The 13,079-nt window shown below is 44.0% G+C and overlaps 1 protein-coding gene across 1 annotated transcript; it reads right to left on the bottom strand.

The window, feature by feature from the left end:
- Positions 3,188-7,668, bottom strand: LOC109841481. Its single transcript, XM_020410448.1, has 6 exons — positions 7,566-7,668; positions 5,047-7,263; positions 4,766-4,960; positions 4,312-4,686; positions 4,077-4,232; positions 3,188-4,000 (listed from the first exon to the last, which is right to left on the bottom strand). The coding sequence occupies exons 1-6, from the start codon at positions 7,666-7,668 to the stop codon at positions 3,252-3,254; spliced, it is 3,795 nt and encodes a 1,264-aa protein (XP_020266037.1). The 3' UTR covers positions 3,188-3,251.

Genomic DNA, 13,079 nt, shown 5'->3' with positions numbered 1-13,079 from the left:
GAGGTACACGCTACTCAAGTCGAGTTCGAACCACGAGATTGGCGTTTCCCCATCATCGACTACGTCTTGCATGGAATCTTGCCAGAAGATGTAAAGGAAAGAGAGTCAATCCGGCGAAGAGCACCCAGATTCTACTACAATACTGAGAATCGAACGCTATACCGCAGGGGGTACGATGGGTTGCTATTGCGTTGCCTATCAACCAAAGAAGCTGAAGAGGTCCTTAGGGAAGCGCACGAAGGAGAGTGTGGCGCACACCAACCTGGTCCCAAGCTTTACGATCGCATCAGAAGAATGGGGTATTTTTGGCCTTCCATGATGAGTGATGCAATTACGTATGCCCGAAAGTGTGACGCATGTCAAATACACGGGAATTATGTACACCAACCTCCGGAGCACCTGCATCCGTCGGTTACGTCATGGCCGTTCGAGACTTGGGGAATGGACATTGTTGGTCCTATAAATCCTCCGTCAGTCAAAGGCGACCGGTTCATCTTGGCAATTACCGATTACTTCTCCAAATGGGCCGAAGCAATTCCACTCAGAGAAGTTAAGACGAGCAACGTCATTGGATTCATCAAGCACCACATCATCTATAGGTATGGTGTTCCAAGACGAATCATACATGACAACGGTCCTCAGTTTGTCAGCAACGCCTTCATAAGGTTCTGCGAAAAGTTTAAAATTCAGGACATCTCGTCGACGGCTTATAATCCTACAGCGAATGGATTAGCTGAAGCCTTCAACAAGACTATCATCAAACTCTTGTCAAAGATCGTGAAAACTAACAAACGAGACTGGAATGACAAGCTTGGCGCAGCTCTATGGGCCTATCGGACCACGGTGCGCACACCAACGGGAGCGACCCCGTATTCACTGGTATACGGATGTGAAGCTGTTCTTCCATTGGAGATCCAAATACCATCTCTTCGGATCGCTCTTTCAACCCAGATGTCGACCGAAGAACAACATCAGAAACGCCTCGAAGAACTCGAGAGGCTTGATGAAGAGCGCCTGGAAGCTCAACAACACATTGAATTTTACCAAGCTAGAATCTCTCGAGCCTTCGACAAAAAGGTTCGACAAAGGAGTTTCAAAGAAGGAGATTTGGTTCTAGCTGTGAAACGGCCTATGATCCTAAACTCCAAGAAGAAGGGTAAATTCGAACCCAAATGGGAGGGACCATTCGTGGTAGAGACAGTCTACTCGAGTGGCGCCTATCGCCTAGTCACCAAAGATGGCGACCGGCTCATGATGCCGATAAACGGCAAATTCCTGAAAAGATACTATCCTTAGTATCTTTTTGGATAACCAATGCATCGGGAAGTTCCCGGAAGAATACCACACGGGTATTCTTAGGGATAACCCGGTCTTTGTGGAATCGACGAATAAGGAATCTACATTCGAACTCTGAAGGTCAGAATGTCTCTTCTTATTCTCGACAAAATTCTCTAACTCTTATGAGTTCCTTTTGTGAGATGAGATCTAATCCTCTGATAGGTTAATCTTTCCTCACCAAACCATCCGCTGATCAAATCAAACGACAGTGGACCCACCAACATTTCCATCTGCCAGTCATTGGCGTATCTCAAACTCCAGTTTGGTCAAACCTTCCTACAGTTAGGACCAAAGCCAAAATCCCCTCTCGATTCCTTCCATGAACGAGAGGTCCACTTGAAACAGTCAAACCTATAAAAGTTAGGATTGTTTCCGATCTCGCTTAGTCAAGCCTACACATGGTCAAGACTAAAGTCGAGTCACTCCTTTTCGATAAACGAAAATCCACCTTTGTCCCCTTTTTCCACCAAACCTATAAAAGTTAGGGTTGAAATTGGGTCTTCTCCTCAATGAATGAGGGGTTCTTTGGGTTCAAATGACCAATCCTATAAAAGGTAGTGTCGTTCGAACTTTTCCGATTCTCGGAGTGGAGATCCCACTCTTAGTTTCATCCTGCAGGATTCTGGGGGTGGAGATCCCACCTCGAGTTTCCTTTCCGCCTGAAGATAGAATATAAAATTCTTCCTCTTCGGCAACGGGAGATAGAATATAAAATTCTTCCTCTCTCGTTTCTTTTCCACCGGGAGATAGAATATAAAATTCTTCCTCTCCTCGGACCTTTCCGATGCTCGGAGTGGAGATCCCACTCCCAGTTCATCCTTCCAGATACTGGGGGTGGAGAATCCCACCTCGAGTTTCTTTTCCAGCTGAAGATAGAATATAAAATTCTTCCTCTTTAGCACCGGGAGATAGAATATAAAATTCTTCCTCTCCTCGGACCTTTCCGATGCTCGGAGTGGAGATCCCACTCCCAGTTCATCCTTCCAGATACTGGGGGTGGAGAATCCCACCTCGAGTTTCTTTTCCAGCTGAAGATAGAATATAAAATTCTTCCTCTTTAGCACCGGGAGATAGAATATAAAATTCTTCCTCTCCTCGGACCTTTCCGATGCTCGGAGTGGCGACCCCACTCCCAGTTCATCATTCCGGGTGCTCGGAGTGGAGATCCCATTCCCAGTTCATCCTTCCAGATACTGGGGGTGGAGAATCCCACCTCGAGTTTCTTTTCCAGCTGAAGATAGAATATAAAATTCTTCCTCTTTAGCACCGGGAGATAGAATATAAAATTCTTCCTCTCCTATTTTGACACAACTTTCAACTTCCAATCCGCGCACTTGGTGCATGGGGAATTTTATCCCGAATCCTAAGTAGGGATAAGTCAACACCTAACACGTGTTGCCGGGTAGCCTATTCCCGTAACAAGGGCAAAGTCTACGTATTCAAAGTCGTAGCATTAAGTCTAAGGGAGTTCATTCCTTTAGCACAACGTTACATGCGGAACGGATTTCGACAATCCGCATGCTAGCCCGATTCAAACGGTAATCGGTAAAGGCATATCAAACCCGTTGAAGGCTGGGGGTTTGCCAAAAACCCCAAAGTCAACGCCTAACACGCGTTGCCGGGTAGTCTATTCCCGTGAGAAAGACGAAGCCTATGTATTCAAGATCATAGCACAAAGCCTCAGAGAGTTTACTCTCTCAGCACAACGTTACATGCGGAACGGATTTCGACAATCCGCATGCTAGCCCGATTCAAACGGTAATCGGTAAAGGCACATCAAACCCGTTGATGGCTGGGGGTTTGCCAAAAATCCCATAAATCTGTCATTCGGAAGAGATACAGAGAAAACACAAAAGAAGCAAATGCGGATTTTCTATTAATAAATCAAGTCAAAAGCATACAACAAAAGCTCGTTAGTCCGAAGGCAACCGACGGCTAAGAATATGAGACTCTAAACCAGAGAGCCTGTCCATATAGTCCTGCTCGAACTCCGCCTGCAGGCTAGCTCGGACAGAATCTTCGGAACTGTTGAGAACCTCTGCGGCTTCGTGTCGTAGCTTCATCAACCCCTCCTGCACTGATCCCAGCCTGTCGAGTGTCCATTCACGAGAACGCTCCAACCCAACCAGTTCCTCAGAAATGGTAGCGGCAGATTCTTCGGCGCGTTCCAAGGCCTCCTTCAGTCTAGCTATCTCTGCACGAGTGGAATCTAAGGAGCTCACTAACTCAGCTCTGCTGGTGTCTTTCCTCGCCAGAGAGGCCATCAGCTGCTCGACAGTGCGCTCACGTGATCGAAGCTCGCTGCCAACGGAAGATCGCAGTTCATGCCACTGCGTCAACCTATCCTCCACCTGAGAAGATGCAAAAGAGGGAGCTCCACCAGCCTTCAACTCCCTCAGCTCTCGAATCTCTGACTCCAGGGCAGCGAAATCAGCTGTAAAGGAATCGGCCAAATCCGGATATCCCTCTTCCCTCATCATCATCATGTGACGGGAGAAGGAACGCCTGAACTGATCAAAAGAAGACCCTCTGTGCAGAAGCTTATCAATCACGCCGTTATAAAAGGCAGTAAAGAAGCCGAGGTCAGTGCGGAAGACATCCCCATCTGGATTGGTATCGGCCAAGAGAGCATGGACCTGCTCATATAGAGACGGTCGAGAACCTGCAAGCAGCAGTATGGGAGGTCAAGAAACTATTAAATACAATCGAAAAGACCCTAAGGGAAATTCGAGGTATACCTATACCGGCGGAAATCCCCTCGGGTTGGGGTTCGACAGGCTCCGAAGTAACGACAGGAATGCTCATGGAAGGTATATCAACCCTCGTGGGCAAGTCAGTCGTATTAGGCGAAGGCGGGAAAACACCCGAAGCTATAGCAGAATCAGGTACAGCGCCTGGTCATATAGTTGCACTTCTTTATTAGTCAAAATGGAGACTGAGACAAGCAAAGAAGAGAGGAAATTGGATATATACCTGTGGATGAATCACTCTCAAAGAGTGGTCTCACAGTCCCGGTGGGAGCTTGTTCAGCTAACATATCGGCTAACAGTCCAGAGTCAGGTCTCGGGAAGACCGGTGCAGGAACATATCCCTGCTCTTCGAAATCTGCAATAGGGGAGGCCCCATCCCCGTCTGGCCCTTCTGTCGCAACACCTGCAGCACCGGATGTAGGTATATCTGAAAATGAACCGGTGGGATCAACACCATCTGCCTGCCCAAGATCGATGTTCAGATCAATGCCCAGGGAGCCATCACGAAGGGCGTCGCACACCTGCTGCATGAAGCAGTCCATGTTGTCAGCCCCAGAGAATACCGGACCTGGTGGAAGCTCGCCCTCCTCGAAGAACCCTGAATTATGAAACAGGATCAGGGATCCCGGAAGGTAAATCATCTTAAAGCAATAAAAGTGGGTACAACAAAATGTTACCTTCCTCCCCGTCGGCAAAGCCTCCTGAATCTACCCCATGGGAGCGCTGATCAACATGAGGTTTATGGGCAATCTTTTTCCTTTTCGAAGGATCACCCCTCATAGAACCAACGGGGCGGTCATGCGAAGTTTGGCCACCAAACTTGGATTTCGCACGACGGGAAGCGAGCGACCCATGGTCGTCGGCTACCCCACCTGAAACAACAAGAATCATCTCATGAACCAGATCTTTCGCCAATACCAATTGAAGTCGAGAAAGAGGATCAAAGAGCATGACAAACCTGTATCAAGTTCTGCTTGGTCGGTATCTATATCTGCATACTCCCCTTCGGGAATTCCGGTGGACTTCTTCCTCTGTCTCTGAGCAGGCTCAGCCCTGCGAGCAGCCATCATAGCAGATTGAACCAAGTGATCGGATTCTAGTTCCGAAAGACTCCTCACACTTATGGATTCATCGGCAGAGAGGAACCATTTACAGCTGAGGAAGGTAATCATCGGCTTGCGTTTATAGGAGGGAAGAGCAAACTGAGCCCCGGTGCAGCCAACCATGGTCCATAACCACGCCCGTACGCCGTCAACGAGTCCTCCCTCAACACGCAAACTACGACTCGGATTCCCAACGTATAGTTGGTCATAGCCAAACTGACGTGCGAAACGGCAGGGAAGGTAAGGCTCTATGTGGCAGCGGTCCTTCACCCGGAGAACAAGATACCCGACTCGGATGTTCACCAACCAGCGGAAACAACCGACGTCGAGAGCAGTCCGGTTAGTTCGGGGTTTCTCCATATCAGTCAACTCCTCGCCATAACGTCCCGAAAAGCGAGGGAAGCATTTGAAGAACTCCCAGTTCCTGCGAACTCGAAGTTCTTTTTGTACATCTTCAAATTTCTTCCCAACCCATCTACTCTCCTCCAACAGCTGTAGGAAAGGAACGGGAACATCAACGGCGCTGGGCGCCGACATCAAGTCCGGACGGTGAAGAACGAACCACGCCATCAAATAAGCGTAGGGCAGCTCAACCTTCGGGCAGGTAAGCTCAGTCGAGGGTTTAGAACCCACTTGGGTAAGAACACGAACTACACCCCTAAGCCCGCAATGGATGCTGGCAACCATCGCTGGAAGCAGAGAAAGCTCCCTCCCATAAGCTAGCTGGACCGCAGGGAAGAGCACCTCGAGGGGTAGAGCGTCTGAAGACTGATATGGAACAACACACTTCTTCAGCCAAAGAGCAAGGTAGCCAGCTAACAGAGACCGAGGATCGATAGACTTCTGGGCATGATAGAGGAACGATCGAAACTTAGTCCCGGCCGGAAAAGCCCCCTCGGCACTAGCAATGGTATAAGAATGAGTTTCATTCTTCTCCATCAGCTCATTAATAGCGGCAGGGGTCAAAACGCCTAACTCATGTATGGACTCCTCGGAATCATCCTCCAAGTTAGGAAACAGGTAAACAGCAAACTGCTTCAAGCTGATCTTCCTCTTCGTCTTCGCTGGAGGAGAACTCTGGAGCAAACAGGTGTGATAATGACAGGTGAGGTCCCAGAGAGTGTCATACACATCGGGAGTATCCTTCTTCAAACACTCCAACTGTTGGTTAGAAGGGAAGTATTCCTGATACGGGCAATCTCCCATCGAAAGCCCGGAAACCTGGTGCATCTCATGAAGAGCCAACCCTAGCTCTCCGCCACTGGTCAAGAAGGTATTACTATCAGGCATATATGTCTCGAGCAATGCCAAGAAGTGACGGCAGCTAACGGGAAGTCCATACATAGTAGCCCGTATGGGCGTATATAATCCACTACCCTTCAAGTCTCTCTCCCAGCGTCCCAGAACATAACTGGTCAAACGGGTCCACCATCCCTTAGCCAGTGAGGAAGCCCAACCATAACATCGGTAATCCAGTCGAGGTAATTGTCTTCCCAGATGAGCTAAACGATTCCTCACGGTGAGAGCGGCCGCCGATACCTCGCCTGGAGGTGCAGTGTCAAGACCCATGATCCCGGGTCGAAGGCCACAAATGGATTGATACCCCAGAGAACCGGGACTCTTGTGATGAGAAATGTATCCGCACTGAACGTGTGTAACAGCATTGGTAAGAGGCCAGGACATCTGTCGCCCCACAGCCTGTTTCTCCAAGTCAGTAAAAGAGCACTGGCGAGGAATAGAGGGGATATATAAAAGAGCTCCCTCGTCAAGGGTAAGCCAGTGCTCCTCAGCAAGAGTCAGCGCGGCAGGATCTTCGGTGCGATCCCCGAATAGAAAACCCGGCTTCTTTAAAGCTTCAGTAGAAGTGGCGTCTGCGGTGAGAGGAGCATCGGTGATAAGTTGGCGTAAACAGTGACGCCCTCCATCCTTTATCAAGCGACAGAACTCGTCTGAGCGATCTCTGTCGAACTGCGGAAGGGGATCGATGATCTGCCTGGCAGAAGCCGAAGAAAACACTTCCCTACTACAACCGGTAGGGGCATGATGAGGGAGACTACCCCCGGGAAACTCAACTGCAACAAAGCAAAGATGGAGTCAGAAAATCCATGTCATAAACGCAAGACGAGATTATTCGATTTCGAGTGCCCTACACCGGGAGAACGGTATGCGTCATCACGTAGACACCGTGATAACATATACCGACCTATAAGGTGTAAGGCAACACGAGATCGCCCCAATATAACCGAGGACTTGAATTGGCTAAGCAAAGCAAGTCCGAAACCTTAACCCCCGCGGGAGGGGTATCGGTTCTTCCGTCATGACCCGCGAGAGGTCAATCCGGGATAAAAGAAAAAAATATATATAAGATTCTTACCCCCAAAGCAAGAGGTCACTGGAGATGATGTCGTAGGAGCCTCCTCCACGCCATGCTGCGAGCAAGGGTGACTCCCGGAAAGACGAGACCGACGGGGAGACATCGTGAATCTGCAATGAAGAGCAGTACATCAGGTACGATATATATACACGAAATATCGGAAGAAGGGAAATTAAGCACTTGGACTCGAAATCCTAATAACAAATAGGATTTTGTAGTTAAAGTCTAATTAAGCCTACGAATTTCGTGCACGCGAAACGATAATCGTCATTTCGCGGAAAATTTTGGTGAAATACCCAAAATACCCCTCGTGCTCAAGGCCAAATTCAGGTCAAGGACACGTATGACTCGGGTTATGGTCATCATACTTGATCATCGAACATCCCGGTACCCTATAATTTTGATCAAATTTTGCAAATAAGCCCTTTTGCAGAATTTGGTCAATTTTACATAAAAGTCCCTCCATGAACTTTTGGTTTTGCATCCATATGCTTTTACCAAAAATTCGATCAAGGGTCTTTTGTGGGGTTGCATCTTTTTTTGAAATGATTTGTTCATGGAATGTTAGGGGGGTTGGGGATGATAAGAAAAAAATATAGCGTAAGAGGATTTCAATCTTTATAGATTTAATGGAGGGTCGGATTTTAATTATCTAGAGTTTCTTTCCACTAGATAGTTAATGAATCAATGACGGCCGCTTTTTAGATTAGTACAAGACCAGTGACTTCGGATATTAATATATATTCTAATCCATAAAATCCGATTCCCTTGCTGCATACTCTATCCCATGTCTAGATTAACACAAGAACATACACAAAAACGCAATTAATCAATTATTGATATATAACCAAGCTTTTATTACAACCATATTGGCCTCTTATTCCATAACAAGAATTAATGAGGCAGCATCACCAGAGGAGGATGGTTAGGGTCAGGAGTTGAAGGCCCAGAAGGAGGCACGGGTGTATTTCTTGGCAGCATGTGACCAAACGAAGAAGAGATGGTGACACCGTAATCGCCGTCGGGTTCCCTCAAGATTCGTGCTGAGGCCGCTGAGGAGAAAATCAGGATGGCCAAAACCGCGACACAATAAAAAGTCTTCATGCTCTTCAACATTTATGTATGGTTCCCTCTTTTATCAGGAGGCTCTGAGGAATTTCAAGAGGATTTATAGGGGAGAGGATCTGACCAGGGAGCATGGATTCAAGGCGAGCATGCATATATTGTAGATTATGCTGTGAAAAGGGAAAGATGCATCTACTGATTAGTTGGCATATCAGAAAAGATTTCAGTACCGTGATTTTTGAAGAGGATCAACTGCCCATGCATGCATACCCCATATATAGCCACTTACATCCCAAACTATTTTGTTGCCGCTTGCATTTTCTTAATTTCATGTTGAGAAGACTTTGGAAAATATTATTGTCGGTGGGAAAATGGATTCTTAATTTGAGTCAGCAATCAGTATGCAAGAAGCCTCTCGTGTCTTTTTTAAAAAAATTCAAGAGAATATACCATAATTTTGTGGACAACATACATATATAGAGTACATTTTCAACCAGAAAATTATAGGTTCTGTTAACAACACATAGTCAGCGAGTAAAAGTTCGTCATCTTCCTCTTCAAAATCAAAACATGTGATTTCTATTGATCTGGTTTATGAAAAAAATCTTTGTTTTTGGGAAATTTCAAAATTATGCTATTTTTGGAAGTTTTCATAATTATGCTATTAGAGTTAACTGCTGACAGATTAGAAAAGGATTTGAAAGCTTATTGGCCGTTTGATGGGTGTTGGGATGTTTTCTGAGAATGAGTTTTTGGTGAAGATTCTACCTTGGGATCAAATGGATGAATTGAGTAAAAAGGGTATAGTAACTCTGAGATCTTGCAGAATTAAGCTTAGAAGATGGTCAGGAGAGGAGGGAGATACAGTTTTATATAGAAATAATAAGGTGTGGATAAAATTACAAGGAATCCTACCTTATATCTGGGATTGGGATGGTTCTTCTAAGATTGTGCAACCCTTTGCTGATCTTTTTGAAATGGGTTCTAAGACTAAAGAGTCTGAAATTTCTCTGTGGCTATTCTGCGTGTTAAGTACAAGGAGATTATTGACACACCTGATTTGATCTATGTTTTCGTGGGTATGCATGTATATCATATCTCTGTTTCAATTATATCATAGAATGGAAAATCTAGGGTGGGGAAAAGAGTTCTAAAGACGATGTTAGACTAAAAGCTCAAAGCTCTGGAACATCTTCTGGTGGTTTTTCTTCTAGTGATTCTCAATGGAGTGTTAAGGGTGATCATAGGATTGCTCTAGCGGGTAGCCCGGCAACAAAATTTTGGAGGAAAGCTAAAGAGTTTTGCAACAATGATATAAAAAACTTTGATTGACCATGAACAAGTACACACTATTGTTGAAGAATCCGAGGTAGAGGAACAGATCTCTCCTTTAAATGTTGGTGAGGGGAAAATAAGTTTATCAATAATACCCATAGAGACTACTGCAGAGATATCAAAGTCTGTGGATAAGTTGGTGAATGAGGGAATAAAAGAAGATGATATGGAGGAAAACATATGTTTGTTAGAGGAAAAGAATATGACGATGGAAAAATCTGCCGATGTTTTAAATGAAGGGGAAGAGAAAACAACCTTAGGTGCAGAATTATGGAATCTAACAAGATGTGACTCTAGTGAAGAGACTTTAAAAAATGATGTTGAGCAATTTGAGGTGAAGACAGATGATGTACCTCTTGTAAGGGATATTCAGTATGAGATGATTGTTGAACTAATTTTGTGCCCATTTTGTTTGATTCAATTTTGTGGGGTTGCATCTTTTTTTGAAATGATTTGTTCATGGAATGTTAGGGGGGTTGGGGATGATAAGAAAAAAATATAGCGTAAGAGGATTTCAATCATTATAGATTTAATGGAGGGTCGGAATTTAATTATCTAGAGTTTCTTTCCACTAGATAGTTAATGAATCAATGACGGCCGCTTTTTAGATTAGTACAAGACTAGTGACTTCGGATATTAATATATATTCTAATCCATAAAATCCGATTCCCTTGCTGCATACTCTATCCCATGTCTAGATTAACACAAGAACATACACAAAAACGCAATTAATCAATTATTGATATATAACCAAGCTTTTATTACAACCATATTGGCCTCTTATTCCATAACAAGAATTAATGAGGCAGCATCACCAGAGGAGGATGGTTAGGGTCAGGAGTTGAAGGCCCAGAAGGAGGCACGGGTGTATTTCTTGGCAGCATGTGACCAAACGAAGAAGAGATGGTGACACCGTAATCGCCATCGGGTTCCCTCAAGATTCGTGCTGAGGCCGCTGAGGAGAAAATCAGGATGGCCAAAACCGCGACACAATAAAAAGTCTTCATGCTCTTCAACATTTATGTATGGTTCCCTCTTTTATCAGGAGGCTCTGAGGAATTTCAAGGGGATTTATAGGGGAGAGGATCTGACCAGGGAGCATGGATTCATGGCGAGCATGCATATATTGTAGATTATGCCGTGAAAAGGGAAAGATGCATCTAGTGATTAGTTGGCATATCAGAAAAGATTTCAGTACCGTGATTTTTGAAGAGGATCAACTGCCCATGCATGCATACCCCATATATAGCCACTTACATCCCAAACTATTTTGTTGCCGCTTGCATTTTCTTAATTTCATGTTGAGAAGACTTTGGAAAATATTATTGTCGGTGGGAAAATGGATTCTTAATTTGAGTCAGCAATCAGTATGCAAGAAGCCTCTCGTGTATTTTTTAAAAAAATTCAAGAGAATATACCATAATTTTGTGGACAACATACATATATAGAGTACATTTTCAACCAGAAAATTATAGGTTCTGTTAACAACACATAGTCAGCGGGTAAAAGTTTGTCATCTTCCTCTTCAAAATCAAAACATGTTATTTCTATTGATCTGGTTCATGAAAAAAATCTTTGTTTTTGGGAAATTTCAAAATTACGCTATTTTTGGAAATTTTTATAATTACGCTATTAGAGTAACTGCTGACAGATTAGAAAAGGATTTGAAAGCTTATTGGCCGTTTGATGGGTGTTGGGATGTCAGGATGTTTTTCTGAGAATGAGTTTTTAGTAAAGATTCTATCTTGGGATCAATTGGATGAATTTAGTAAAAAGGGTATAGTAACTCTGAGATCTTGCAAAATTAAGCTTAGAAGATGGTCAGGAGAGGAGGGAGATACGGTTTAATATAGGAATAATAAGGTGTGGATAAAATTACAAGGCATCCCACCTTATATCTGGGATTGGGATGGTTCTTCTAAGATTGTGCAACTCTTTGCTAATCTTGTTGAAATTGGTTTTGAGACTAAAGAGTCTGGGAATTTCTCTGTGGCTATTCTGCGTGTTAAGTGCAAGGAGATTATTGACACACCTGATTTGATCTATGTTTTAGTGGGCATGCATGTTTATCATATCTCTGTTTCAATTATATCAGAGAATGGAAAATCTTGGGGTGGGGAAAAGAGTTCTAAAGAAGATGTTAGACTAAAAGCTCAAAGCTCTGGAACATCTTTTGGTGATTTTTCTTCTAGTGATTCTCAATGGACTGTTAAGGGGGATCATAGGAATGCTCCAGCTGGTGGCCCTGCAACAAAATTGTGGGAGCAAAGCTGAAGGGTTTTGCAACAATAATATAAAAAACTTTGATTGACCCTGAATAGGTACACACCATTGTTGGAGAATGTGAGTGTGACACCCCTGGGTTCACATAAGCCTGCAGTCCGAGGTAAAGCCAGGAATGTCAAATCTGTCATGCACCATACCGTGCAATAACATGTTGTACCATCATAATTACTATCTCTCTAGTAGAGTCAACAACAGGTGTATGTACAAAAGCAAGTAAAAGATAATACAAGAGATATACGATGAAATAATAGAGATAAAAATAATATTTCGTCATCCAACATACAAAAATATAAAGTGAATCTCTGAAATAACTAGTCTTGAGATCTCAACAAGTCTCAAATACAGAATATCTGATAAAAGGAAATAAGGTACACAGCCTTTACAAGTTCTAGAACATAACTCTCAAATGTCTAAACAAAATGTCTACAGTGGAGCTCCATAAATAAAATAATACTACAAATAAAAGATGAACGCTAATAAGTATCGCCATCAACCTGCGAATCTCCGTGCACCTGGATCGTTTCCTAAAATGGGAGGGGACAACGAGCATCAAAACACTAGGGAGTAACATCACAACCAACCCCATAGGAGAAGGCTCGTTACATATAGAAAATACAGTTAATACATATGTAAATGAAATCATTGATCCTAACAATAAGAGGATTTTAGTATTTAGGAAATTACAACACGAGCATAGGTACGTCGAACGAAATAATCCAAATAAGCAAACCCTCATGTATATACCTTGTATCTCAAATTGTAAATCACTAAGTACCAAACCCAAGATCTAATATAAGAATAATAATATAAAAAAGACTAACCCATCTC

Source organism: Asparagus officinalis, chromosome 5, assembly GCF_001876935.1.
Source record: "Asparagus officinalis chromosome 5, Aspof.V1, whole genome shotgun sequence".
In the NCBI taxonomy this organism is placed as follows: Eukaryota; Viridiplantae; Streptophyta; class Magnoliopsida; order Asparagales; family Asparagaceae; genus Asparagus; species Asparagus officinalis.
Note: the sequence above shows the minus strand (reverse complement) of the source record. Positions and strands in the feature narration are given on the sequence as shown.